General features: G+C 45.6%; 2 protein-coding genes across 6 annotated transcripts; both read left to right on the top strand.

The window, feature by feature from the left end:
- Positions 1-310: 310 nt before the first annotated feature.
- Positions 311-8,410, top strand: LOC147268762 (cilia- and flagella-associated protein 99-like). Of its 5 annotated transcripts, none has more exons than XR_015119025.1 (10): positions 311-846; positions 939-1,080; positions 1,157-1,251; positions 1,440-1,546; positions 1,638-1,764; positions 1,878-1,958; positions 2,125-2,254; positions 2,387-2,470; positions 2,556-2,644; positions 2,782-8,410. XR_015119025.1 is itself a non-coding variant. In XM_086222569.1 (10 exons), exons 1-10 carry the CDS (start codon positions 733-735, stop codon positions 7,085-7,087), a joined length of 5,214 nt encoding a protein of 1,737 aa, XP_086078695.1. In that variant the 5' UTR covers positions 311-732; the 3' UTR covers positions 7,088-8,407. The 5 variants fall into 5 exon arrangements, 3 of the variants coding, with proteins under 3 accessions (XP_086078695.1, XP_086078720.1, XP_086078704.1); XM_086222569.1 differs by having other exon boundaries at positions 2,186-2,254; positions 2,782-8,407; XR_015119024.1 differs by having other exon boundaries at positions 2,186-2,254; positions 2,387-2,644; positions 2,782-8,409.
- Positions 8,411-11,899: 3,489 nt separating this feature from the next.
- Positions 11,900-27,112, top strand: LOC147268761 (cilia- and flagella-associated protein 70-like). Its single transcript, XM_086192228.1, has 20 exons — positions 11,900-12,393; positions 12,648-12,785; positions 13,151-13,240; positions 13,389-13,480; positions 14,206-14,257; positions 14,365-14,541; positions 14,617-14,748; positions 15,293-15,421; positions 15,793-15,926; positions 16,745-16,860; positions 17,260-17,457; positions 18,962-19,071; positions 19,401-19,553; positions 19,968-20,129; positions 22,513-22,602; positions 22,765-22,866; positions 23,691-23,738; positions 24,121-24,174; positions 26,082-26,107; positions 26,869-27,112. The coding sequence occupies exons 1-20, from the start codon at positions 12,214-12,216 to the stop codon at positions 27,110-27,112; spliced, it is 2,427 nt and encodes an 808-aa protein (XP_086048354.1). The 5' UTR covers positions 11,900-12,213.
- The last annotated feature ends 639 nt before the right edge of the window (positions 27,113-27,751 follow it).

Below are 27,751 nucleotides of genomic sequence, written 5' to 3'. Positions count from 1 at the left end.
GTGAGGAAGGCTTGAGGAGGAAGACCATCAGCTGCTTGACATCACTTTGGTCTTGGGGCTCTGAACATCTGCTCCTCTGCTGTGACCTGACCAGCCAGATGATGTCACCGAGGATCAAAGCTGTCCAGGCAGAATCAAACCTGTGATGTCAGCTGATCAGTCACCTTCACTCAGTCAGCCATGTTAACTGACACACACACATCAGTGGCTTTGATTGGTTGATCTCAGTGACATCACTGAACTTATCAAGGACAACACTGGGTAATTTTGCCACTCACAATAGAAAATGACTTATAAGGCGTCTCATCCCAAAGACAAACACACACTGAACAGCGAACGTTGAATACCAGACAAGTCTTTTTTGGTAAGTTGACAAAAACTTTTTGGCAGAGGTTCTCGGTAGCTGCCACTGTTCTAAAGAATCAGTCAAGTGACATGTAGCGCTCATGTTGCCACACATCCAACAAGCAAAGCAGTACATTTCTAAAACTGCACTTGGTGGAACTTCTGAGACTCCATACAACAATTTCAGATTTTCTACAACTGACACATTCACGTTGCAGGAATATTTTGCTGGAACATCCTGCAGTTTTGTTGTGTAGCATTGATCTGAACCAGCTTTTAGCTTGGTTACATTTGTCTTTGCATCGGTGCTGGAAAGTCCGTGTCTTTCATCTGCTATGAAAAGTCTTTCTCTTCATTGATCATTCTCTCACTGCAGGTAAAAATAGAATGGCAACTATGTATGGAGCACTTGTCAAAGAGGCCATTAAGGTCTTTGATAAGTTCACCCCAGGCAAACATCAAGTGGAGAACTTCCTGAAAGATGCTTCAAAGGACCTGAAGGTACACCAGAGGGATTAAATAGCTGCTAGCAAGCTCAGATGCTGATCGTCCACCATATCAACTCAGCAATATCACGTTGGTTTTTGTTGTAGAAAAGGGGAACCCAGCAGCAGAAGTTTGTGCTTGATGTCATTTCTGGATGTATTGAGCACAAAACCCTGGTGGACCTGGTGATCGATGACTTCTATGGCCAAAATGGAAAGATACCCAAAAGTCATCGCAGCCAGCTCGCCAGTAAGTAAACGGCACTTTTTCATTTCAGTCAGAAAGAAACAAAATGGCGACTGATGTACTTCTATTGTTTTGTCAGTTATCTGTTACCTGGCCACATTTGCCTTGGATGAGATTGGACTTCGACGCTTTGACATCATTGTCAAGGCACTGGACTGCAAAAACATGCATGCTGTAAGAACATCAATTTGATCAAGAATACATTTTTCCATCAATAAGACTGTACTACTTTAATGTACAAAAACTTGGTCCTTCATCCGATAGTACCAGTGATGGTGCATTTCATGGATGAGGCACTGGAAAGAAGGAACTGTCTCGTGCTCTTTCATGGAGAATGGTTTTGTTCATGTGTTCTGTTCTAGTTCCTGAGTTTCTTTTCCTCAAACCTCACCACATGCATCCAAGAGAAGTGGAACAGTGTGAGTGATGCTGCCCATGTGGAGGAGAAGTTAATTGGTCCCCTGTTGAGGTGAACTAAACTGTCTGTGACCATTTTGAAGAAATCAGTTGTTTTAAAGGCAAGATACAGTAGGAGGCAACACGTTTATTTTCCCCTTCAGATGGCGACCTGAGATTAATAAAATTGTAGTCCAGCTTGCAAAGCAGTTTCCCAAAGGGCATCAGGTCAAGAAGGTGCCAAAAAACCCCACTGAGCCCCAGGGGGTCCCTCTCACCCATCCCAAACCAGTAAGACCCATTTATTTCCTTTGAATATTTACAATTAGATGTGTACATGCATTAGATTGCATATTAATAGAGGTTTTATTGCATGTATCACTAAAATGATTGTGGTTTCCTAGATACCAAAAAGCACGAACAAGGCTCCAAAAGAGTTTGAGATACTCCAGCAGATGAAGCAGCAGAACCGTAAAAAGACGGAGGTACGATGTCAGCTAATTATCATCCCCTGACAAAAATGTGATATCTGAAAGGCCTGAATGATCGTCAAGAGATTCTGTGTCACGAAGCAGCTGACACATGTACACATGGACGTGTGCTTTCATTTGGTAGTCATTGTATCAGTCCCTGTGCTTCTACCTCCAGTAGATATTCAATGATTCCTTCTTCCATGGCGCTGTATTGATATCCAATCTGTTCCTCACTAAAGGAGCTGCTGCATCAGGCAAATGTGAAACAAGTCAGATGTGCAAATCCAATCCTGTGGGATCGCAAAAAGGTAGAGACGTCTAAAAACATTCCTTTACTGGCAGTTACATCCAACATATTTTCTTATACATCAAATCACCTCCAAACAGGTCACTTTACAGCTTTTATTTACATATCTGCTTCATTGTCTTTCATCCCTCAGAAAGTGGAGTCCCAGATCAAGGAAGAACTGAGTGAAGAGCAGAAATTCAAGAGATTTTATAAAGAACCTCCTCCCAGTGATAAGGTGACGTCTACGATCAGTTCTTTTTCTGTCTCCAGGATGATTTCTTTCCACGTGCATCAGTTAACAGAACTGTTGATTCTTTCAGAGAGACAGCAACACCTTTAAGCCCACCAAAGCAGGCATGCTGAGAAAAGAGGCCATGGAGGTCCGTCAGGATGAAGGGGAACTGCAGAGGTACGGCATGGTGCTTATTTTCAGTGACCCATGTGAAGCTGCATATTTACTTTTGCAATGAATCAGCAGTTTTACATGAAAAGGTTGAGTTCTGATAGACCCACAACACAAAGTCATGGTCGTTTTTGATGTTGCAGGAAAGTGAAAGACAAGGCCCGAGTGGAGAAGAGACAACAGCAGCAGAGAGAGATGGAAGAGTTAGAAAGAGAAAAGCAAGAGCAGCAGCAGGAAGAAGGGATGGTGAAGAAAGCTTTTCCACTCCCAAGAAAGAAATGGGAAAAACCACTGCACCTGATACATGCTGCAACGGATCAGAAAGCTTTTCCATCCCCAAGAAAAAAATGGGAAAAACCACTGCACCTGATACGTGCTGCAACGGATCAGAAAGCTTTGACACTCCCAAGAAAAAAATGGGAAAAACCACTGCACCTGATACGTGCTGCAACGGATCAGAAAGCTTTTACACCCCCAAGAAAAAAATGGGAAAAACCACTGCACCTGATAAGTGCTACAACGGATCAGAAAGCTTTTCCACTCCCAAGAAAAAAATGGGAAAAACCACTGCACCTGATACGTGCTGCAACGGATCATAAAGCTTTTACACCCCCAAGAAAAAAATGGGAAAAACCACTGCACCTGATAAGTGCTACAACGGATCAGAAAGCTTTTCCACTCCCAAGAAAAAAATGGGAAAAACCACTGCACCTGATACGTGCTGCAACGGATCAGAAAGCTTTTCCACTCCCAAGAAAAAAATGGGAAAAACCACTGCACCTGATACGTGCTACAACGGATCAGAAAGCTTTTCCACTCCCGAGAAAAAAATGGGAAAAACCACTGCACCTGATACGTGCTGCAACGGATCAGAAAGCTTTTCCACCCCCAAGAAACAAATGGGAAAAACCACTGCACCTGATACGTGCTGCAACGGATCAGAAAGCTTTTCCACTCCCAAGAAAAAAATGGGAAAAACCACTGCACCTGATACGTGCTGCAACGGATCAGAAAGCTTTTCCACCCCCAAGAAAAAAATGGGAAAAACCACTGCACCTGGTACGTGCTGCAACGGATCAGAAAGCTTTTCCACCCCCAAGAAAAAAATGGGAAAAACCACTGCACCTGATACGTGCTGCAACGGATCATAAAGCTTTTACACCCCCAAGAAAAAAATGGGAAAAACCACTGCACCTGATAAGTGCTACAACGGATCAGAAAGCTTTTCCACTCCCAAGAAAAAAATGGGAAAAACCACTGCACCTGATACGTGCTGCAACGGATCAGAAAGCTTTTCCACTCCCAAGAAAAAAATGGGAAAAACCACTGCACCTGATACGTGCTACAACGGATCAGAAAGCTTTTCCACTCCCGAGAAAAAAATGGGAAAAACCACTGCACCTGATACGTGCTGCAACGGATCAGAAAGCTTTTCCACCCCCAAGAAACAAATGGGAAAAACCACTGCACCTGATACGTGCTGCAACGGATCAGAAAGCTTTTCCACTCCCAAGAAAAAAATGGGAAAAACCACTGCACCTGATACGTGCTGCAACGGATCAGAAAGCTTTTCCACCCCCAAGAAAAAAATGGGAAAAACCACTGCACCTGGTACGTGCTGCAACGGATCAGAAAGCTTTTCCACCCCCAAGAAAAAAATGGGAAAAACCACTGCACCTGATACGTGCTGCAACGGATCAGAAAGCTTTTCCACCCCCAAGAAAAAAATGGGAAAAACCATTGCACCTCATACGTGCTGCAACAGATCAGAAAGCTTTTCCACCCCCAAGAAAAAAATGGGAAAAACCACTGCATCTGATACATGCTGCAACGGATCATAAAGCTTTTCCACCCCCAAGAAACAAATGGGAAAAACCACTGCACCTGATACGTGCTGCAACGGATCAGAAAGCTTTTCCACTCCCAAGAAAAAAATGGGAAAAACCACTGCACCTGATACGTGCTGCAACGGATCAGAAAGCTTTTCCACCCCCAAGAAAAAAATGGGAAAAACCACTGCACCTGGTACGTGCTGCAACGGATCAGAAAGCTTTTCCACCCCCAAGAAAAAAATGGGAAAAACCACTGCACCTGATACGTGCTGCAACGGATCAGAAAGCTTTTCCACCCCCAAGAAAAAAATGGGAAAAACCATTGCACCTCATACGTGCTGCAACAGATCAGAAAGCTTTTCCACCCCCAAGAAAAAAATGGGAAAAACCACTGCATCTGATACATGCTGCAACGGATCATAAAGCTTTTCCACCCCCAAGAAAAAAATGGGAAAAACCACTGCACCTGATACGTGCTGCAACGGATCAGAAAGCTTTTCCATCCTCAAGAAAAAAATGGGAAAAACCACTGCACCTGATACGTGCTGCAACGGATCAGAAAGCTTTTCCACCCTCAAGAAAAAAATGGGAAAAACCACTGCACCTGATACGTGCTGCAACGGATCATAAAGCTTTGACACCCCCAAGAAAAAAATGGGAAAAACCACTGCACCTGATACGTGCTGCAACAGCTCAGAAAGCTTTTCCACTCCCAAGAAAAAAATGGGAAAAACCACTGCACCTGATACATGCTGCAACGGATCAGAAAGCTTTTACACTCCCAAGAAAAAAATGTGAAAAACCACTACACCTGATACGTGCTGCAACAGCTCAGAAAGCTTTTCCACTCCCAAGAAAGAAATGGGAAAAACCACTGCACCTGATACATGCTGCAACGGATCAGAAAGCTTTTCCATCCCCAAGAAAAAAATGGGAAAAACCACTGCACCTGATACGTGCTGCAACGGATCATAAAGCTTTTACACTCCCAAGAAAAAAATGGGAAAAACCACTGCACCTGTTACGTGCTGCAACGGATCATAAAGCTTTTACACTCCCAAGAAAAAAATGGGAAAAACCACTGCACCTGTTACGTGCTGCAACGGATCAGAAAGCTTTTACACCCCCAAGAAAAAAATGGGAAAAACCACTGCACCTGATACGTGCTGCAACGGATCAGAAAGCTTTTACACTCCCAAGAAAAAAATGGGAAAAACCACTGCACCTGTTACGTGCTGCAACGGATCATAAAGCTTTTACACCCCCAAGAAAAAAATGGGAAAAACCACTGCACCTGATACGTGCTACAACGGATCAGAGAGCTTTTCCACTCCCAAGAAAAAAATGGGAAAAACCACTGCACCTGATACGTGCTGCAACGGATCAGAAAGCTTTTCCACTCCCGAGAAAAAAATGGGAAAAACCACTGCACCTGATACGTGCTACAACGGATCAGAAAGCTTTTCCACTCCCGAGAAAAAAATGGGAAAAACCACTGCACCTGATACGTGCTGCAACGGATCAGAAAGCTTTTCCACCCCCAAGAAACAAATGGGAAAAACCACTGCACCTGATACGTGCTGCAACGGATCAGAAAGCTTTTCCACTCCCAAGAAAAAAATGGGAAAAACCACTGCACCTGATACGTGCTGCAATGGATCAGAAAGCTTTTCCACCCCCAAGAAAAAAATGGGAAAAACCACTGCACCTGGTACGTGCTGCAACGGATCAGAAAGCTTTTCCACCCCCAAGAAAAAAATGGGAAAAACCACTGCACCTGATACGTGCTGCAACGGATCAGAAAGCTTTTCCACCCCCAAGAAAAAAATGGGAAAAACCATTGCACCTCATACGTGCTGCAACAGATCAGAAAGCTTTTCCACCCCCAAGAAAAAAATGGGAAAAACCACTGCACCTGATACATGCTGCAACGGATCATAAAGCTTTTCCACCCCCAAGAAAAAAATGGGAAAAAACACTGCACCTGATACGTGCTGCAACGGATCAGAAAGCTTTTCCACCCCCAAGAAAAAAATGGGAAAAACCACTGCACCTGATACGTGCTGCAACGGATCAGAAAGCTTTTCCACCCTCAAGAAAAAAATGGGAAAAACCACTGCACCTGATACGTGCTGCAACGGATCGGAAAGCTTTGACACCCCCAAGAAAAAAATGGGAAATACCACTGCACCTGATACGTGCTGCAACGGACCAGAAAGCTTTGACACCCCCAAGAAAAAAATGGGAAAAACCACTGCACCTGATACATGCTTCAACGGATCAGAAAGCTTTTACACTCCCAAGAAAAAAATGGGAAAAACCACTGCACCTGATACGTGCTGCAACGGATCAGAAAGCTTTTACACCCCCAAGAAACAAATGGGAAAAACCTCTGCACCTGATACATGCTGCAACGGATCAGAAAGCTTTTACACTCCCAAGAAAAAAATGGGAAAAACCACTGCACCTGATACGTGCTGCAACGGATCATAAAGCTTTTACACCCCCAAGAAAAAAATGGGAAATACCACTGCACCTGATACGTGCTGCAACGGATCACCATCAGCATTGTGAAATATGCTTTCTGACTGCCACACCAACGAGCAAGGCTCCTTGACCTTGCGGTCAGTGAGAATATTTGGTTCCCTGCAGACCAAATTTTGAATCCGGGGTGGGGTGACTACCACCTGAGTCTGCTACGTATGGTTCCACAAGTGGGAGGACTGGCCATGGGGTCACTGAGCTGTGTGGTGGAACTGGAGATGGACAGTGTAGGATGGAGGAGGGGCATCTGTAGCGCCTGGGCGTGGTTCTCAAAGGGCAGGTTGGTGGGACTGATGGTTGTCAGCACAGTTTCTTGTGCATCTAACCAATGTAACTCAAATGCTGATGACTTCTTAAGTGTTGTGGATTCATTTAACTTGGTTCATTTCGTCGAAGGCCTACTCATTGCCGTGTCCACACTTTGGACTTTATTGCCACAACTGGTTTGAAGTCAAGTAAAGTGACATTTTTCCCCCCAAATATTATAGATAAAGATCAAAATGGCTTTGAACAAGGTAGGCATGGCTTCCATGATGTAAGCATAATTCTGAATATATTGATGGAGGAAAGGGGGGCAGCAGATGCAGCATTACTGATGTTAGACGCTGAAAAAGCTTGAAAAAGCAGAGTGGAATGGACATATTTATCTGAAATCCTTACATGTTTTGCTTTTGGAGAAAACTTTAATAAATGGATAAAACTACTTCATGCAGAACTACATGCTGAAATCACGACTAATCGTAACATATCCAAAACCATGAAAATACAAAGAGGATGTCAACAGGCAGATCCCCTATCCCCTTTTCTGTTTATAATGGCTATCAAACCACTGGCAACAGCTGTAAGAGCACATAAACAAACAGGCATATTAAGAGTTGCACAACAGGAACACCGTCTGGCTCTGTTTGTGGATGATGTAATCATCTTTCTGGAAAAGATGGAAAAATCAATTCCTGAATTATGAAAACTCATTGGTAGATTTGAAAAATCTCAGGATACAACTTAAACAAACCATCAATAATGTTCCTAAACCAATTAGGAAGTACAAACCTCCTACAAAAGCCTTTCTTGTAGTTTATTATTGTTTCTTGTAGTTTATTAGAGTTTCTGCTATTTATTGCTTTTGTATTTTTTCTGCTGCTACTTCTCTGTTTCTGCTGCTGTAACAGTGCCTGTTTCCCCTCTGAGGGACGAATAAAGGTTCATCTTTTCATTTCTTTTCTTGTCTTTCCTCTGAAAATTGTGGACCGCTTCCCATATCTGGGTATCCAAATTGTCCTCAAACTTAAACATACTTCAACCAGTGACTATGCACCATCAATGGAACACATTCAAATATCTCTGGATACCAGCGTCACTAATAGGCAAAATAAATGTCGTAAAATGAATATACTGCCTAAATTACTGCACCTGTTTCAAAATCTTCCACTTCCTCCTCCAAATAACCTGTTCATGCAACTTAAAACATTGTTTGTTGGATGTCTCTGGGATATTAGAAGTTCCTGGACACGGCTCTCAAGACTGTACTGACCCTTTGACGGAGGGGGCTGAACTGTCCCAGTCCACTCTGGCATCACTGGGCAGCACAGCTAAGAACATTGCTGTTCTGCTGCACTGGAAGGGATGGACCTCTCTGGAAGGAAATGGAGGAGCTCCAGCTGAGTCTGCCCCTCCCTACACACCTGTATTCAGCATGCAGCGCAATCCTTAAAAGAAGGGCAAAAAAAAAAAAGATTGTCGTGTGGCGTCAAGTCAAACAGTATCTCAGCTCAATATGGAGAAATGTCTCCTTCCCTCCAGGAAAAGCAGACGTTGGATTTTAAATCTGGGCTACGAGGGGCCTGGAAAAAAATTGGAGATCATAACAACTCACAAAAGGTGCTGATGACATTTGAAGAAAAAGTTGATAAATGTAACATACCTGGTAATCGCTTTTTTAAATACCTGCAGTAAAAAAATTTCATTGGAACACAACAAAACCAAACATTGTGCATCCCTGAAATGTCTACCGTAGAAAAACTAATGAATATGGACTCCACCCAGAAAGACCCCGTGCTCCAGCCGGGGCTCCACCCACAACCTTCTTGCTGGGGGGCCACAGTGAGGACCACTGCTCCTCTGTCACAGTTCGTGTCATATCAGTTCGTCTTGTCCTTCATGTCAAAAAACTTACGCCATTCCAGGCCTCATTCCAGGCATCATTCCATGCCTCATTCCAAGCCTCATTCCAGGCCTCATTCCAGGCCTCATTCCAGGCCTCATTCCAAGCCTCATTCCAGGTCTCATTCCAGGCCTCATTCCAAGCCTCATTCCAGGCCTCATTCCAGGCCTCATTCCAGGCCTCATTCCATGCCTCATCCAAGTTTGAATTTTTGTCGATTCTTTGTCTAGTCAGGTTTTTAGTCCATGCCATGCTCCTTAACTAATTTAACTTTGAGTTTCTTTGTTACTTTGTCAAACCAGGTTTTCCTCTGCAAAGTGATTTTGAGTTTTTGTAGTTTCGGCTTTTTCCTTCATCAGAGTGGTTTTGATTTGTACTTTGTGATTCAACTCCCTTCATCTTCCACCTTGCCTGGGAGGAGGCAATAGAAATACCTATTTTAGGGGGAAAGAAGCTACGGGTGAAGGTGTTGCTCCTGTCAGCAAACATTTGACCTCTGACCCCAAATGCAAGGCCAGGACTGGTCTTCATGGACCTGGCGGGCACCAGAGTTTCCAAGAAGTCGAGTCCTAACTGTAAGGAGACCTTTACCTGGGAAAGCCAGACTTCGTGGACCAGGTTGACCCAGGAAATGGAGTGAACCTTGTCGACCCTGAATATCCAAAGGACAGGTGCAGTGAGACTTTGTCACACTCATCCGTGCGTTCTGATATGGGCGTGAAGACCTGGACCTGGAACTACCGGACCTGACTCAGAAGATAGCTGACCACCTGGGTCTGGAGCTTGGGAAGGTTGTGACCAAGACATCCAGCAACCAGGAAACATGCATGGAAAAAAAGGTGGGGAAGCTTTCATTTGATGTGGGATGAGTTTAATTTGAAGGAAGGACAGGGAAAGTCACAAGGCAGCAGGAGGAAGGTTTTTGCTGCTTCTTGCTCCCCAGAATTCAGCTGAAAGCTGAAGAAACTCTCCCAGGGCTGTTTGGGCCCAGAAAGTCAAAAATTAACAAGCTTGGTGTCTCTGGAAAGGTCAGACTTCACCTTTCCATTGAGTCAGAGCTCATTGACATGGGATCATGCTAGCTTTGAATATCAAGTCATACATCGACGATTGGAGACAGCGAATGGCCTCCTTTATGGCAAACCCATGGAAGCGACTCAGAAGAAGCAGAACACCAGCAAAGGTGGTAAAAAGAAGAAGCTGGTCCTGAAGTTGATGCTGGACTGCACCCATCCTGGTGGACATGACATCATGGACACAGCGCAATTGGAGCAGTTCCCCCAGGAGAGCATCAGGGTCAATGGAAAAAAAGGCCTTTTCTCTCTCTTGAAGAAAACAAAGCCCTCCGACCAACTGTGTCAGGTCAGAGATGAACCCCCCAGACTGGTCAGGTTTTGTGTCACGTTGGATTTATTTGACCAGAATTGCTCCTCCGTGTGACTCCACATGGCCCCAGCCCTGAGTTAGTGAGTGTGGTCCATTCTAATCTGATGTGCAAGCTGCAGTGAAGAGTGATGGTGGGAGGCCAGCATTGCATCAGTTAGTGGAGGTCATAAGGGAATAAAGGGTCTAGAGACGGTCTGGAAGATGTCACCTTGATTCAAAGACCTGAAGCTGGCCGTTACTGGGAGGACTGGAAAGATGTGTGATGATGTCTGTGGAGTGTGTGAGGAAACAGGAGGAAGCAGAAACGCCCAGGTGTGAGGGACATAAACTCAACTGTTAGCGCTTCAAAGTCAGCCTTTTCTTTGAGAACTTCATGTGTGTGTTGCATTGTAAAACACTCCCTCTTTACAAGAAAATACATTCAACTTCAATTCTTCAGATCCAGTCTCTATCATTAAAAGGTCTTTAAGAAGAAATTCTTGTGACAAACACTCCCCCTTAATGTCTGTCCTATGCAGACGTCTGTCTGTTGACGTCACCTGCACACAGACACACACACACACACACACACACACACACACACACACACTCTCTCTCTCTCTCTCTCTCTCTCTTCTTGTCGTTTCATTTGATCTGGAACTCTTCTCTACTCAGGACAACGAGTGATTCAGAGTGTAACTTGTGTGACAGTGACTCCAACCAGCAGTCAGCTGCTCTACGTTCCAGTCAGCCAGCATCAAGTCAGTGGCACTAGAAGCTCAATCTGACACTGTTATGGAAAAAGTTCATTTAGTCTTCTGATCAAAACATCTGAAGCTGAACCCAAGGGTTTTGAAACAATTTTCAAAGAAACAATAAATGCAGCAACTTCTGATCAGTGACTTCATTTCTTGAAAGCAATTCAACAAATAACACATTCCTCCATGTTAAGCTGCACCCACATCTGGTTTAACTCCCACCCATTTCCAGGTGAAGCCCCGCCCCCTCCAGGTGCAGGTATGGATACAGATCATTCTGGTGGTTGTACAGATACAGACAGTGTTGGACTCGCTCATCCCTACTGATTATTCAGGCTCCTGAATATATGATCTTGGAAGTGCAGAGAAAAGTTCAGCAGTTGGCTGAAGAGCCAGTGAGGGAGGAGCAGATGACTTTGGCTGGGACTCTTCTTTTACTGGTTTACTGGTTTGACTGGTGGAGCCTTCAGGCTGCGTCTCATGACTGAGGCTTGGTGGAGCAGAGATGTTTTTGGTGTCCAGAACCATGAGGATCCAAACCACAGGCCTGTCACTCACTTGTTTCAGGCAAGGTTGAGTCAGGAGTAGAGCTTCATGCTCCTCAGCATTAGAAGAACTAACGGTCTCCATATGTGGGACTTCCAGAATTCCGTCCACCAAACCACTGTCACTTTTCAACTCTGAGACGTGGAAGGACACGATGAGGACGAGGACCCAGCAGCCCAACCAAGTGCAACAATCCATATGACAGCAGCCAGCAGCAGCAGAGCAGCAAGAAGGAACAGCAATAAAAGATTCTCTTTGGAAAGGTGTTTCAGTCTGTTTCCACTGACCCCTGGATGCCAGCAGGTCTGAGGAGACCTGCACTCAGGTGACCAAACACACATAGCTGTGTGTGTGTGTGTGTGTGTGTGTATGTGTGTGTGTGTGTGTGTGTGTGTGTGTGTGTGTGTCCAGCTGGATGAGGAAGACCCACATATCCCCTTCCATGGTGTGGCATTTGTGGATATGGGGCGGTTGCTGCTTCCTGAAGTTACCCGCATCCGAGGAGCGTACAGCATTCAGCCCTTCTCTGAAATGGAATTATTAAATAAGGTAAGAGAAACACACATTTGAAAAGACGGACTCGCACGAATGCTTCCTTGTTGATTTATGTTGGAACAGTTTTGAAAATGTGTTTATTAGCTGTCTTACCAAGAGCCTAGGATGAGCAATATTGTCTTTGGAGCAAAGTCTCTGGACGTGTCTCAGTAACTCTGTTGTGATAACCTGATGAAGAGTCTCAGTGGAGGAGTGTTGCTGTCATGGTGCTCCTTCAACTGTCTTTGTCACTGATCTTCTCCTCAAAGACCAAGCGAAGCACCAGTGTGTTAAAGGCTGTTGCCAGCCAGATCGTAGCTCGTGGAGTCTCGGCTGCAAGCTGTGGCAGAGGTGCAGGGGGGAACTGGAAAGGAGACAAAAAGGGAGCCAAGAAGCCGGCCAAGAAGGTTTGGAAGGCTGCTTGTCCTTAAAGCGTCTGCACGGTGCTGGGCAAGTTTTAGATGAAGCTCTACATAAGGGTTTTGTTTCTATGACAACACTGTGATAAATTCTGTGATGGATTAGTGTTGCCCGTGCTCAGTCTGGCAGCTTTAGAGGGAGGTGAGTTCAGAGCCACTCGATAGCCACTGCTAAATATCCAGGCATTTGTGTGGCATCCTCAGACGGGCCTTCCAGCAGAGCTTCAACCTCCTTACCAGCCATAGCAGAAAGAAGTGGTTGCTTTTTTCTACTGCTGCTACTTTTACACAAAATCTTGTATATTAAATCACAATAATGAATTCAAAATGTTGATGTATCTTTGCTGTGTCAGCAACCTGCCGTTCAGAACAGGACAGCTGCAGCCGGCAGTGAGGCCGTCACTGTGAACAAATCTAAGCCTCACAACAGTAATGATGGACATGTAAGTGTTGTAAATCTGCTCCTGTTGAAGTTGATAAGAAACACAGACTTTAGGAACTGTACAATGGGTGTCAACCTCCAGTGCAGCTCAGTACTGAATAGTGCACTATGGATCCCAGCAGGCTCTCATCGTATCCCCTCAATTCCAGATGTACGCAGACGCCAGAACTTATATTGTGATTGAAATCACCTTGGAGAAGCCGCTGGTGCCCAGACCCTCTCCAGAGGAGCTGGCGCGGAGGTAAAATGTTTCCAGGTCTTCTGAGTCTGGGTAAATGGCTGAAATAAGGCCTGTGGCTAACAGGAGCTCAAGATATTCAAGGTTTGGTGGTAAATAACACACATTTGAATTTCAAAGCCTTCTTGGTGTCTTAAAACCAGTTGCTAAGAGAGGGCTGTGAGACTACAGAGGCTGTCCCACACGGAGTCATCATGAAGTCATACGGGGTAAAGAAGTCATGGGTCTGTGCTGTACATTTTTCATGAAAGACTGCATTTGCAGGAGGCTTTAAAAATCCTAAACATGGTGTTCATTTGCAGAGACTGCCTTGCAAATCAAACCTTACATCTCAGAAAGGTTTGCTCACCACAGCCTTTCTTTCCAGCAATGATCCAATCCTAACATCCCACTGGCTCTTGATGGAAGAAACCCATGTGACGCTGACTTCCAGGTTGGGCCACAAAAACGATGTCATTCCTGTGGCACAAAGTCATTCCTGTGGGTGCTCTGTATGAGAATGACAACAGAAATCCCTCTGAAGTAAAATGTTTTGTGGACTCTGTTGATGGGATTTATGAGTCAACTGGAGGTGCAGGTCTAACACCCCGCAGCTGTCTGGTCTGTTGTAGATCAGAGTACTTCACCCCCTGTTGTTCTATGTTCTGTTTCTGACTGGGACTGTGGAACATGATGGGAGTCCTTTTGCCTGGCGGTAGGATGAGTGAAAATGTCTTTACTTCCTGCAGGGTCAAAGAATTGATCCCCATCAGACCGGCCGGTCCCAGCAGAGCAGAAAGAGTAAAACACACTGAAACGGCATCTGAGAACAGTGACACACACATAAACACACAATCACGATGGACTGCGCGCTATTGAACTCTCTCCCCCCGTGTGTTTTCTCGTAGGCGGTGCAGGACTTCCACAATCAGGTGAGTAACGTGGTGAGCCATGTTTCCGAGCAGTACCAGGAATTGTTTGGCTCTGGAGGCCAGCTGCCTGACACTGGAGAGCAAATGCTGGCTCAGCTGATGGGAGCGCTCAACATCTCTGGGAGATATTTTACCTTCAAGGAACAGATGAAGGTCTGGTAGACTCTTGACACTCAAGAACCCTGAAATTAGATGCCTCCTCCAGTGACGGTTGCTTCTGATGTATAGCACGCAGTGGTGAGGGTTGTGCGGGACAAGATGCAGCGGACAGAGCCGTTCACTGACCAGCGGGACCTGCAGGCTTTTGTCAGCAAGCTCTATGTCTACCTGGTAGATGAGATGCACCTTGCTCTCAACAAGGTAAGCACACACTGTCCATGGAAAGAGCCGTTTACACCAAAGATTCAAGACCAGACTAAACGCCTCGCAGGGGAAGTGGCAGCTCAACTCAGGCCGACTGGTGGCTCCGCCTGAGACTCAGCCTGTCAAATCTCCAGAGGCTGGTTACACAACACTTGTGTTATAGTGCATGTTTTCCTCCCCTCTTTTTTTACTGTGTTTTTACTGTGTACTCTGTTTTATCAGTCCCACAACTGTTGCTGTAGGAAGTTACTCACTGTGGCTGTTGTCACTCATGCAGTGGAAGCAGCTGAGTGTTGTTGTTATGGTAACAGTACAGTGTCTAGCTCCACCCATGTGACCCGGCCAGTGTCAGACCTGCCTGCACATTGCCAGCAGTCACACATTTGTCCTCATGAAAATCTGAGGTGTGAACTTGAAGCCTGCTGTTTCATGCTTGTATCGGTGCTGTATTTAATGACATCATCCTGATAAAAGAAAACTTGAATGGATGAAATACACCTGCAGAATGAGGTTTTCACTGTGAGCTTTTCCACCTCTTCAGGTTTATTCAGATGAGGTTGAGGATGATTCCCCTGAGGAGATCCAGCTGAGTTCTGAACAGCTCAGACATTTTGCAAGAGAGGCTCAGTTTACAGGGGATTATCAGCTGGCCGCTCGCTACTACCAGGAGGTACAACGCTCACTTGGTACAATTCCTGCTCCGTGCTCCAAATGAAAGGAGAGAATATGTTCTGACAAGATTGACATTTATTTTACGAAGCCCTAAGTAGACTGTGTTTTCTGAATCCTTCTGTTTTGTCAGTTTCTGCAAACTGAGCTATTGATACAGCGTCAAATGGCAACACAAGTGAACTCATGACACTTCACCAATAGACTGGGTCTAAAATCGCACTCTTTAAATTGATTTTGTTGTGTCTGTGGAATTAAAACCAACCCGTAGTAACCAGTAATTCCCATTTTTCACTTCTGAAGTCAGAAATGATGATCCTCTCTATGCAAGAAATGGTGAAATGAACAAAAAGTCAAATGTTTGTCCGTCAGCTGGTAGAGAGGCATCCCAATGAGGCGTCCCACAGGTTTGAGAGGGGAAACCTCTACATGCTGACTAGAGACCACATGAAGGCTAAAGAGTGTTTCCATGAGGCCGTGTCCATCCAGCAGACGCACCGGCCCGGGTCAGTCACAACAAGTTTATTTACTAGAAATAGAGTTTGTCTAAAGTGATGATTATTATGGCTGTGAATCAGGATTATTGATCTGAGAACAAACAGTTATCACTTCAAGGACATTTGAAGATCAGACATGGCGCCATCCTCCAGGAGGCGTATCCTTATATAAGGGACGTGTCCAGCATTTTGGAGTGACAGGTAGTTCTCTGATGAGGAACCACTTTCCACGTTTGTGTCTGGTTTCAAATATGTCACAAGCTCAGTGTTGAGCTCTCTGTCTTCTTCCTCATGTGTCCTCTCACATGTCAACAGGTTTGAGAGTTGCTGGTTAAATGTCCTTCTGTATTTACTGGATCTGCTGATGCTGCTGTGCACATGAGCTGGTGAAAGCTACTGACTGCAGCTGATCTACTCTTTCAAAGTCCTTGTTAAAGACACCATAAAGAAATCACTGGAAAGTTCCTGACCCTTTGATCCTTTTGGAGACTGAAGTCATCGTCAAAGTCATGCTGCTGCTGATCAGACCTGCTGTGGGGGGTCGCTGCAGACCATCTAGAGGAGCAGCAGGATTCCTCCAAAGCTCCCTCAAGTGAAGCAGATGGGTTGTTCATAGTCATGCTCTTTCACGCTGGAAAGTTTTCAGTGTCATCTTCTTCATGCTGGTGCTGCTGCACGTCCGCCTCAAGTGTCGCTGCAGCTTCCTGTCTCCACTAAATACTGGGATATTTATATTAAATACCCATCATGGAGACTTTGGAATTTGTTATGTTTAGTTTGCAAAATGTGAAGTGAGACTCAGCCCCTGAATGATTGTGTCTCTTCAGCCTGATGATGTGTGGGGTAGTGGCAGCGATGTCCCAGCATTCTGAGCAGGCGGCCACCTTCTTGGAGCGAGCCACCAGCATAGAGCCGCCCAGTGTGGTGGCCTGGACATTGCTGGGTGAGATGAAAGTCTGCCATTCAGACCCCAACACACCTTTTTTTGTTTAATTTCAATCCAAATTTGATTTCAGACAGTCCATGTTGTGAACATCTTCCTGGGGTTTCTTCATTGATGCACTGTTAAGGATGTATTTTCTTTTAATGTCCTTTCAAAAACAGTAATAATCGCAGAGTTTTTGTCAATTTACAACTCGTGAGTCTAAATTACTTCAACTTCTATTTGTTTTCCAGTCAGATTGACTGCTCCTTTTTTGTCAATTTACAACTCGTGAGTCTAAATTACTTCAACTTCTATTTGTTTTTCAAGCTAAAATGAATAAAAATTCATGTGAGCATTCAAATGAGTGCAGTACAATCTGGAAATACCTCATTGTACATTTATGCATCTGCTCTCCAGGTTTGTTCCATGAGAGCCAGGATGAATCCATCCTGGCTGAGAGGGCTTTCCTCGAGGCCCGACGCCTAAGAAGGGCAGAAGAAACACAGAAGGAGGAGGAAAGAAAGGAGGAGAAGAGGATGACAAAAAAGACCAGAGACCAGGAGGAGCGGGAGGAGTTGGCCCCGTCAGCACGTCGGTCTCCCACCAATGAAGAAGGTGATGATTTACCTGGAGGCAAAGTGAACAAGGGAGGAAGAAGAGTAGAAACATGTTCTGGCTCCTCCTACTAGTCTGGTCACAAGGGAACAGAAAAACCTCAAACAAACAGACATCTTTTTCTTTCTGGTTCCAGTTTTCCTTTGTCCCAATGGACATGCAGCAGTGAAAGAGAGAGGGCTCCTCTTCTACTAATGACTGCATACGCTCATTAGGAGGTAATTAGCTGGAATAAGTAGAGAATCAGCTAATTACCTCGGTAACATTTCAATTCAAGAGGCATTGTTGAAATGTCTCCACTGTTACATGGGACGTCCTGGCCTCCCTCCCATTTTATCTTTCCTGCTCCCACGCTGCTGTGTTACAGGACCAGCTGTGTTGTTAGCATTAGCAGCAACAGGGAGTCAGTGGTCTTCAGTGGACCCTGACCTGTGACGGAGTCAGTCAGTCAGTCAGTCAATCAGTCAATCAGTCAGTCAGTCACTCAGTCAGTCAGTCAGTCAGTCACTCAGTCACTCAATTAGTCAGTCAGTCACTCAGTCAATCAGTCACTCAATCAGTCACTCAATCAGTCAGTCAATCAGTCAGTCAGTCACTCAATCAGTCAGTAAGTCGCCCCTGACTTCTCTCAAGGCTGCTGCCCAGTTTCTGAGTCAGACAAGTAAAAGTACTCGAAAGCTTCATGGCTAACCAACCAAAGAGGCACACCAGAACAAACAACTGTGTACTTGTACTACATGTGAACCTGTGGAAATTTCACTCACCAAACAAACCAACGAACCCTTTGGTCCTAGTTTAGAGCTCTGTTTAGGGACCCAGAGTGGCTCGCAGTGCTTTTGATTTACAAAATTAAAACTTTGACCTGATTCACTCCTTATAGGAATTTGGAGTATTAAATATTCTTTTTTTTCAACAATACTTCACCCCAAAGCTGACCCATGCTGGTCAAGCACACACAAATACTGTAGGTGTTACGAGGTCATCGTAGATGTTTTTCCCCAGCTGCATTTCTACATTGTGGATCCAGAAAGAGCCAGCCATGTATAGTTAGCTTCAAACTGATAGCGGCTGGCTGCTACCAACACCTACAGCAGTAAAACTGTCACTCAACTCATTGTTAGTGGATTACTGAGCAGACGGGTGGATAAAGACGTGGATTCTACTGGATGATGCACTGGAGAGTTATAATCTGATGTTTCTGGACCGTCTTGCTGCCGTTAGCCTTTAGTCACCATTGGCTTCAATCTAAATGTACATGAAATGCAAAAGACAGATTTTGAGTGAAGCATCTCTTTCAAGTGGGACGAGGTCATCCACAAGATGGGTTTAAGTTAGAGGCTCATAAATGAGTGTAAATGAGTGTGCTGTCATCATCAAGTTCACTTGGGAACTCTCCTCAAACTGAACATGAACTGACTTGTTCAAGTTGTTATTTGCGAGGGTCGACCTGAAGGCCTGTGAATTTGTCCCTGGAGCCGTTGGTGTTACAGTCTGTGTGTCCCAGACCCAGAGGGTGGAGACCTGGACGCCCCAGAGCCTCAAGCACAGAAGAGCTACACTTCCTCTATTCATGCAGAGACCCTCCAGTTCCTGCTGCAGAACAACGCCCTGCAGGTAACCAAACCCATGTCAGCTGCTCACCAACCTGCTGGACTCACACTGGTCCCATATGAAGTGAGCCAGAGGGCAGAAGTCCTCAGTGACTAAGAGTTGCTTCTACTGAGGAAAACACATCCATTTCAGTCAATGATTCATCATGGAAATGAAAAATCCTATCAATGAAGTCTGGTGTCCAACTGAGCAGACAGACGATTCTCAGATGCAAGACCGTTTAAAACACAGCAACTTCTTCATTCTTAGATAAATATCTACATGTTCCAACAAAAACAAAACAGTTCCAATGTGTCTTGGTTGGTAATGAACTTGCTCCATTGTGTTGTCAGATGGTGGAGAAGGCCTTGTCCCATGAGCTGCAGAGTTCAGATGGTGGTCCAAGTGTTTGCTACCTGCTTCATTGGGCCCATCTGAAGATGCTGAAAGCTGACTATTGCAGTGCCATTGCCAGCCTCAGAGAGGCGCTGCTTTCCAAAGACCAGGTACTCCCAGTGGTGACTGCAAGCTGCAGGATTCCTTGTTCCTGTATTTGTACTCTGAACTGTTAGACTATTGATAATGATGCTCACCAAACACATACTTTTATAATTCCTGCTCATTTACTGTAATTAGATGACGTAATTACCCAACCCTCCAAAAAATAAGAAGGTCGTTAGTCCAGGTCCCTGAGTGACAGCAGGAGCGTTTCTATTGATGCTAACTTGCTTGTATCTTAGACGTGGTGTCTTTGAAGGCAAACGTTCTCTCAGTGAGTCCTGGTGGACGTTAATGAATGAGACACAACCCTGTTAGTTTCTTTGGTCCTGGTACTGAGAATGTGAGCAGCCATGCAACCGTATGGTAAACCAGGCTCTACCAAACCTGCTGAAACTCATGTGGTGTGGACCTGTGAGCAGGATGCAGACGTGTGGGCTCTGAACGGCCACTGCCACTACCTGGCCGGGCTGTTCACTGAGGCCAGGGAGAGTTACGAGAGGAGCCTGAGCTTCCAGCAGCAGCCGTCAGACTCTCACCTTGTTCTCCTCCGTCTTGGCTCCATCTGCCTCCAGGCGGGGAAGGTCAGACAGATGTACATAAATATGTGTGTGTGTGTGTGTGTGTGTGTGTGTGTGTGTGTGTGTGTTTGGATGTATATATATATATGTGTGTATGTATATATGTATGTATATTAGGGTTCTTCAAAAAAATTACATTTTTCTATTTTTGTATGCGACTGCAAAGTGTCAGATTCCTTTTGTCATGAAAAAGTCAAAAATAAGCATCACTTTGACCCGGGAGGCCAGGCAGTCCGGCCCCAAGAGGCTTCAAGTTTTCTTAGGCATGAGCAGCCAAAAGCGTCATGAAAACAGCTTTTTTCAAGACCATTTTTCATGATAACTGCTGATATACAAGACAGAGGAACATATTTGGTAGCAATATGAAGCATTTTAATCACTCTTGAGCCACAAACCAGGAATACAAATAATTTACAAACATCCAGTTGTAGGTCAAATAAAACATGCTGACCTTCTTCCTGAGGAAGGCACCACCTGTGGTTGTCTAGTTTCACCAGGACTGCTTGAGCAATGTCAGGATCAGTTTTCTTGAAGTGCAGCATGTCCTTGAAGAACTGCAGATCCTCTACCGGAGCATCAGGGGTGAATGTTGAGTTCATCCACATTGGTGTGTAGAACAATGACAGAAATTTGATGAGCTGTTCTAACTTTGTCCCAGTCTCTTTATCACATGCTAGCTGCCCAGAAAACATCACCATTTTCATAGAGTAGATGTTTCTGGCCATCCACCTGGCCTGGTGGATGGCTCCTGGCCGACTCCCATGGATCCCAGGAGGAGGTGTGTCCCCAAGAACTACCATTGTCAGCTAAGCCATCTCCCGGTAATCAGCTCTGGGTGGCCTCTCCCATCTCAGCATCTCCTGTAGCTCCAAACAGTACACTCTCTTGTCACTGAGCCATTTCCCTCTGATGGTCAGGATTTTAGGGGAATCGGTGCTCAGGCCAGTCCATGCCTCCCTGAATAGCTTAAACCAGGGGTTTTCTGGGCTCTTGACCTGACCAAACAGCTTCTCCCAGACAGCACCAACCAGCACTTCCAGGATGTGGTGCCTACATGCCAGGTAGAACACCTGTCTGTCCAGTTGTTGCTCCAGAAGCTTGGCAGCACGACGGTGTCCTCCACTGTTCCTGGACGTGGTGTCAAATAGGAGGGCAGCAGTCACTCCAGTAAGTCCCCACGTCTCCAGCAAGTCCATGGAGTCCTCTGCCTGCGCTGTTCCCCTTGAGCTGTCTATTATTGGCACTCCCAGTAGTTTTCCTTCAATATGATCTGGTGGCCCGGAAACCAGCACAGCAAAAGTCTCTGATGTAGTCCCAGGCTCACTGCCCAGGATGTCTGGTAACATCTTGCCATCCCAGTGAAGAGCAGCATGCTGTGGAGGGTCCTCACAAAAGGCTGCCATGTACTCCTTGCTGATATGGTACCTGGCCAGCATCCTGTTCCTTCTTGTTGTCAAAGCAGAGATCACAAACTTGTTCAGGTCTCTCAAATTAGGTTTGAAATACTTGAAAATATGAGGTTTTTGTGGGAAAAAAAACAATTTCATGAATATTTTAGAATTTTGTGAAAGAATAGACAGTAAATGACATTCCTTGTCTTTGTTACACCATTTTGAGGCAATAAAGTGAGGTTTTATGAAAGAAATCTGGTATATACATGTGTTAAACATGCCATTACATGACGCTTTTGGCTGCTCATGCCTAAGAAAACTTGAAGCCTCTTGGGGCCGGATTTCCTGGCCTCCCAGGTCACAGTGATGGTTATTTTTGGCTTTTTCATGCCAAAAAGCATCTGAAACTTTGCAGTAGCATACAAAAATAAAAACAAATTGTAAAAATGTAGTTGCACGGTGGTGCAGTGGTTAGCACTGTGGCCTCACAGGAAGAAGGTTCCGGGTTCGAGTCCCGGCTCAGGCACGGGATCTTTCTGTGTGGAGTCTCCATGTTCTCCCCATGTCTGTGTGGGTTCTCTCCGGTACTCCGGCTTCCTCCCACTGTACAAAAACATGCAATTGGGGACTAGGCTGATTGATACTCTAAATTGACCGTAGGTATGTTCGTCTCTCTATGTTGGCCCTGCGATGGACTGGCGACCTGTCCAGGGTGAACCCCGCCTCTCGCCCATTGACGCTGGGATAGGCTCCAGCCCCCCCGCGACCCTTAATGTGTAGGAATAAGCGGAAGATGACGATGGATGGATGGATGTAAAAATGTATATATGTGGATGTATGTATATGTGTGTGTGTTTGTGTGTGTGCGCGTGCCTGTGTGTGTCTGTGTGTTTGTGCGTGTGTATGAAGCACTGTAACTGTGTGGATGAGTGTAACAGCAGGCTTCAAGTGAAACCATATGATCATTTGGATCTTTCTGTTCTGATAACTTTCAGTCTGATCAAGCCACAGCCACCTACCTGCAGGCTTGTCAACAGTCTCCATCCTGTCTGACCTGGCTGGGCCTGGGCATCACCTGTTACCGGGTAACCACCCCTCCTGCACCATGACGATGGAAATGATTACCATAGTGCCCAGGGAGATGAAGGATTTTTGTTGGTAAACCTGGTGTGTGTGTGTGTGTGTGTGTGTGTGTGTGTGTGTGTGTGTGTGTGTGTGTGTGTGTGTGTGTGTTTGTGTGTGCGTAGCTGGGGGAGCTGTGTGTAGCTGAGGAAGCTTTGATGGAGGCCAACCGTTTGAACAACCAGAATGCAGAAGTCTGTGCTCACTTGTCTCTCCTCTGCCTCAGGGTGAGTGATGATGAGCTTCCAGACCAGTAGAGCAGCTCCTCAACATTCCACTGCAAAAAATGAAAAATAGAACAAAATGTTCCAAATAAAGTCAGTTTTGCAGCAAATCTGGGGACAGAGCTTCAGGTCTTCACTCCTCTGTGGCTGCCAGAGTCACACAAACATGGCAGGCACTCACATGTCTGACACCCACTACGTCCTCTCCAGTTCTCAGAATGACCAGCGTTCCTGAACACAAACACAACATCAAACATGTCCACAATTCTAGAAGGACATTGATGTCAAATGATGGACAGAAGTGATCCAGAAAATAAGGATTAGTCCTGCAGTCGTCACTCCCACCTGTTGTTTTGCATGTCACAGCTGATATAGCATGAGATATTAAAAATATATGGAATGACTGAAAAAACCAAGCCCACTCGTGCCCCTCGTCACTCAGAGGAACCACACGGGAGTCGTGAGGCTCTGCTCAACACTGCCTGATTTACTTTGGGTCTGGCTGGTCTTGTTGGAGGGACAATCTGTGCTGTCTGGTTGTCTTCTAGTTATTGAATGTAGTTCTCTGGCCCCAGTGGTGGAGGTCAAGCGTGACTAAACGGTGGCAGTCTGGGTCCTGCATGGTCAGTGGTCTTCAGTGGACCCTGACCTGAGACAGAATCTGTCCACAGTCACCAGTCGTTTGATTTCAGGGACTTTTGTGTTTTTGGATGAAATCCAGCTTCAGTGGAACTCTCAGATCAGAGGCCAGCAGCAGCGGTCCAGTGGCAGTGGTCCCAGAGCAGAGAGAAGCTCATGATGACACTGTTTGCTCTTTTATGTTTCAGTCTGACAGACAGGAAGAAGCAGACCTGTTCTTCAAACGCGACAAAAGGGTGAGTTGGCCTGACGTCATGACTGCATCAGACTCTGCACGCTCAGGGACCATTTTATCCTTCATTGATAATTAGAGTGTGTCTCTGTTCTTGAGGCATCAGATTATTTTGAGAAGCAAAAGGTTTGGTTCAGGAACAACCACATTGGCTCTGCATTCAAGAAATGTTGAAGGTGCAGTCTGACTTGGAGCTGTTCTGATCCAGATTGCTGGCCTTACCTGGCCCTTCATCTCCAACGTCCCTGACCACAAACTCGTCAGCCACACAAACACAACTGACATCTGGACAACATGAGTTCTGATGAGCCCCATTGTTGAGGTGTCATCGTTCTTCATCCGCTCCTGTGTGAAGGGAACATTTGATGTGTTTTCTTGGTTTACAGTTCAACCTGCAGAACAGTTCACTTGTGGAGGAGGTGAGAGAGCTGCAGGATCAGGTCCACCGCCGTCACCTCAGGGCTCGGCTCAGAACCAGGGCTCAGAACAGCAGGGGCTTGAATAAAAAATAACTGAAAAAGATCAATGGTGTGTTTCCTCTGGGGTCCAAACTAAAACCTTCAATCATGAAGTTCCAACTTTGAGGTGATAAAAGGTCTGTCACGATCCCTGTCTCGTGCTTCCTGCTTTATTTTGTAGTCATGTCCTGTCTTCCTGACCTCCCTCCTGTGATTACCTCATGTGTCTCACCTGGGTGATTGCACCACCTGTGTCTCGTTTCCCCTCTTGTATTTAACCTGTGTGTCTCCTTAGTTCCTGGTTGGGTCATTGTCTGCATTTGTCGGTGTTTGCTGTTTTCATTTGTCATCATTTGTCGTCGTCACAGTCACAGTTTTGTCTCGTCTCGTCTCGTCTCGTCAAAGCCTCCTGCCTCACGTCAAAGCCTCCTGCCTCACGTCAAGCCTCCGGCCTCAAGCCTCCGGCTCCTAATAAACCTCTTTTTGCACCATCCCTACTGTCTGCACTTGGGTCTCATCTTCCCACCAAACACCCCGTACGTGACAAGGTCTCTCCAGAATTTGTCACCATCCTCTCCAGAAGGGAGGAGGATTTTACTGTGGATTTGATGGGTCCTTATTTCCTGTGTTCATGTTTGATTTGATAGGATTTGTAACGTGCTGAGACATGGAAAGTATCTTCTGTCGAACAGTGTTTCTAACATCAAATACATCAATGTATGAATGAATTTGTAGTAATTGATACTTCCCTCTACATCTCCAGTACCATAAAACTAGGATGTACTCACCAAATGTACTTGTTGTGCCTGTGGTACTACGCATATATTGGACTCGTGCTTCTGTGTGGTAGTGACATCACTGTGTGCTCTGGGCGAAGATGTCCCGCAGCCACGGTGAGTCCTCGTAGAGGCCAGGGTCCCCCAGATACTCCGAGGTCCTCTTGTAGAGGTAGAAGTACAACACAGAAGCTGTCAACAAATATTTCAGGAGGTTTGCAGATTTCCAAAACATCAAAGTGCAGGAAAGTCAGCGATGTGGCTCATTTAAAGCTGCAGGAACGATGTTGATGGTATTAATCGGTGCTGAGCTCTGAGCCTTTGAAAGTATTTTTGGACAGTCGCCATCACGACCTGGACACTAAGTTGATGAGTGTTTTGTTAACCTGTCCACTGAGGTGGAACCATCCTGGGCAGAAGGAGAGGCCAAAACTCCTCCTTCAACACTGTGTTTGAAACCTGAACCAGGCCTCAGTAAAGTACTGCTCTCTCTCTCTCTCTCTCTCTCTCTCTCTCTCTCTCTACCTGGGGACATCTGGTAATTTACAAATTGCTCCTAAAAAGCTGTCAAAACTGCAAATCAAAGTTTCCATCTGGAAAGAGAGAGAGAAGGCGTGCAATTCCAACAACAAACACTGAGATGCAGATCAGCACAGGATGTCTGTGTTTGGCAAAATATGGCAGGAATTTGGAATTTTTACTTTCCAAAGTCCAGACACGGCGCATTGGCATCAGATGAAGATCGCAGGCCTCCCCTGCAATGACTACAATCCTAGAGGTCCCAGGTGATAGGAATCCTGTACAAACAGGGTTGAAGTTGGGATTCAGCACTTTTGGTTTGAAAGACTTCTATTTCCCAGGATGCATTGCCAACCAATAGTATTGTCATATTGTTGCTAGGAAACATTCCTTTGAGCGTTTGTCAAAATGGCAAAACCCATCAGCCAATACATTTAATAGGAGTTTTCTTCCAGTGAGGACCAGCAGGGCCAAGAAGCTCAGAAGTGCTCCTGACTGAATGGTCTTAATCAGACTGCAGTGTTCAGGACCGACTGATGCATTTAGCCACAGCTCAGCTTCCAGTCTTGAACCTGGGTTATTCCTCTGTCACAGCCCCACAGGCTGGCCGGTGCACTCTGGTAGGACAGAAGAATGGAAACTTTACTCTTTTGTGAAAGCAGAAAGTTTGAATTGGAAGAAAGTTGAAATCTGGAACTCCAAATAGTTTCCATGCAAAAGAAGACCCCCCTGTTCAGGCCTTTGTCAATGGGGCTCAGCCTTTTGGTTTGACAGGAACATGCAGGTAGGATATTAAAACCAGCATGAAGGCTCTCACTGAGAACTGTAGGCCTGGTCTGTGTTTGAATAGGTCCGCCTTTGTTGACCCTTGGGTCAAGAACACAGTGTCTTGTTATTTGTTGTCATTTGCTCCATAAACTGTTCCTTCAGCTCCTAGGTTTTCTTGGCCCTCTCAGGTTGAAAGGTTGCTTTTCCTTTTTATGTTCAGTTGGCGCACCATCTTTTGTTGACTTGTTGAATCTTGTTCTGATGTTATTTTCGTTGCACATTTTGATCCTTTCATTTGAAAGAGCCCTTAGTTTGTTTTGTTTGCTTCAAATATTAAAAAAGAAATGAAAAGACCAGCAAATATGAAGCTTCAGTGGAGAATCATGGTTGGACTGTGGAGCCACAAAGGCGCTGTCACACTCACCAGCCTCTTTGGGACTGGAAGGATTTGGGGCTCCAGGGCTGGAAGGACCATGCAGCCTTTTCTCTCCTGAGAGCAGGGACATTGCTGTGGACACTGGAGGAGATGGCAGGGGTCCCATGTTGTAACCCTGGACTCCTAAAATCCTAACCCTACCCCATGATGACATCTGGATCTCTCAATCATCTGCAGGGGAGGTCTTGATGTGGACTTGGCTGGCGACCACATGGTGACGCCTGACAAGCAGGAACTGGCCAGAAGGCAGTTTGAGCCACTTCCTCCCCATCTCACCCAGCTGCCTGTCTCTTGCTCCAGTGGCCAAGGTGGCGTGAATGGCCAGTGTGATCGGCTCTCCAGGATACACAGTGACATGAGCCAGCTGGGCCAGTTCAACCCCAGGAGGGGAGGTCCAGAGGATCACGGAGGGTTAAGTTGACCTTCAGGTGGTGGACCGGGACCCCAGGATGGACCCTCACCCTAAACCTGACCCCCCCATGGACTGAGCTCTGTGCAGGGATGGTGGGTAGAGATGAAGATGCACACACAGCTGTGCTGGGACTACCTGGTCCTGGTGGGACCGACTGGTCCTTCTTAGCTGTGTATGATGGTCACGCAGGATCAAGGGTTTTGAACCAGGAGGTTAAAGACCACCACACGCTGACTGTCTAGGCTGAGCTTTCTATATTCAGCTTTCTATATTCAGTGGTTTAATGTGTCTGATGTCATTTTCAGTCCAGTTGCTTATTTGAACTGTTGATGTGTGGCTCTGTTGGCCTGCTGTCCCTATGTGGTCTGCCCCTGGAGGGTCCACAACCAGAGGTCTATTTTCTGAAGTTCTCCTTTTGTTCCCCATTAGAAGAGAGGAGACAGAATTAAGATGAACTTTATTTCAAAACAAACTGGAAGGGAAAAGTTGACTCACTTTCTTTGGTTGTTTTTTTTTTATTGAATCTCACTGAGATTTAGTTTTTTTTTTCCTTTTTTTATTTTGAAAGTTCCTTCAGTTGTTTGTTTGTTTTATTAGTTGACTTTTTATCCTTTCATTCCAAAGTGCTTTTTGTTGTTGGTTTTAAAT

The sequence above is a fragment of the Aulostomus chinensis genome, chromosome 2 (genome assembly GCF_037954235.1).
Source record: "Aulostomus chinensis isolate RoL2024-O1b breed Wild chromosome 2, RoL_Achi_v1.0, whole genome shotgun sequence".
NCBI lineage: Eukaryota > Metazoa > Chordata > Actinopteri > Syngnathiformes > Aulostomidae > Aulostomus > Aulostomus chinensis.
Note: the sequence above shows the minus strand (reverse complement) of the source record. Positions and strands in the feature narration are given on the sequence as shown.

Bases quoted from the DNA above. Each gene is read 5' to 3' on its own strand.
- LOC147268761 (XM_086192228.1), top strand. From the start codon at position 12,214: ATGTGTGTGTGTGTGTGTGTGTGTGTGTGTGTGTGTGTCCAGCTGGAT. The intron at 14,749-15,292 runs GTAAGCACACAC...CCACCTCTTCAG, and splicing joins TGCACCTTGCTCTCAACAAG to GTTTATTCAGATGAGGTTGA. The intron at 23,739-24,120 runs GTGAGTTGGCCT...CTTGGTTTACAG, and splicing joins TCTTCAAACGCGACAAAAGG to TTCAACCTGCAGAACAGTTC.
- LOC147268762 (XM_086222569.1), top strand. From the start codon at position 733: ATGGCAACTATGTATGGAGCACTTGTCAAAGAGGCCATTAAGGTCTTT. The intron at 1,252-1,439 runs GTAAGAACATCA...GTTCTGTTCTAG, and splicing joins ACTGCAAAAACATGCATGCT to TTCCTGAGTTTCTTTTCCTC. The intron at 1,765-1,877 runs GTAAGACCCATT...GTGGTTTCCTAG, and splicing joins CTCTCACCCATCCCAAACCA to ATACCAAAAAGCACGAACAA.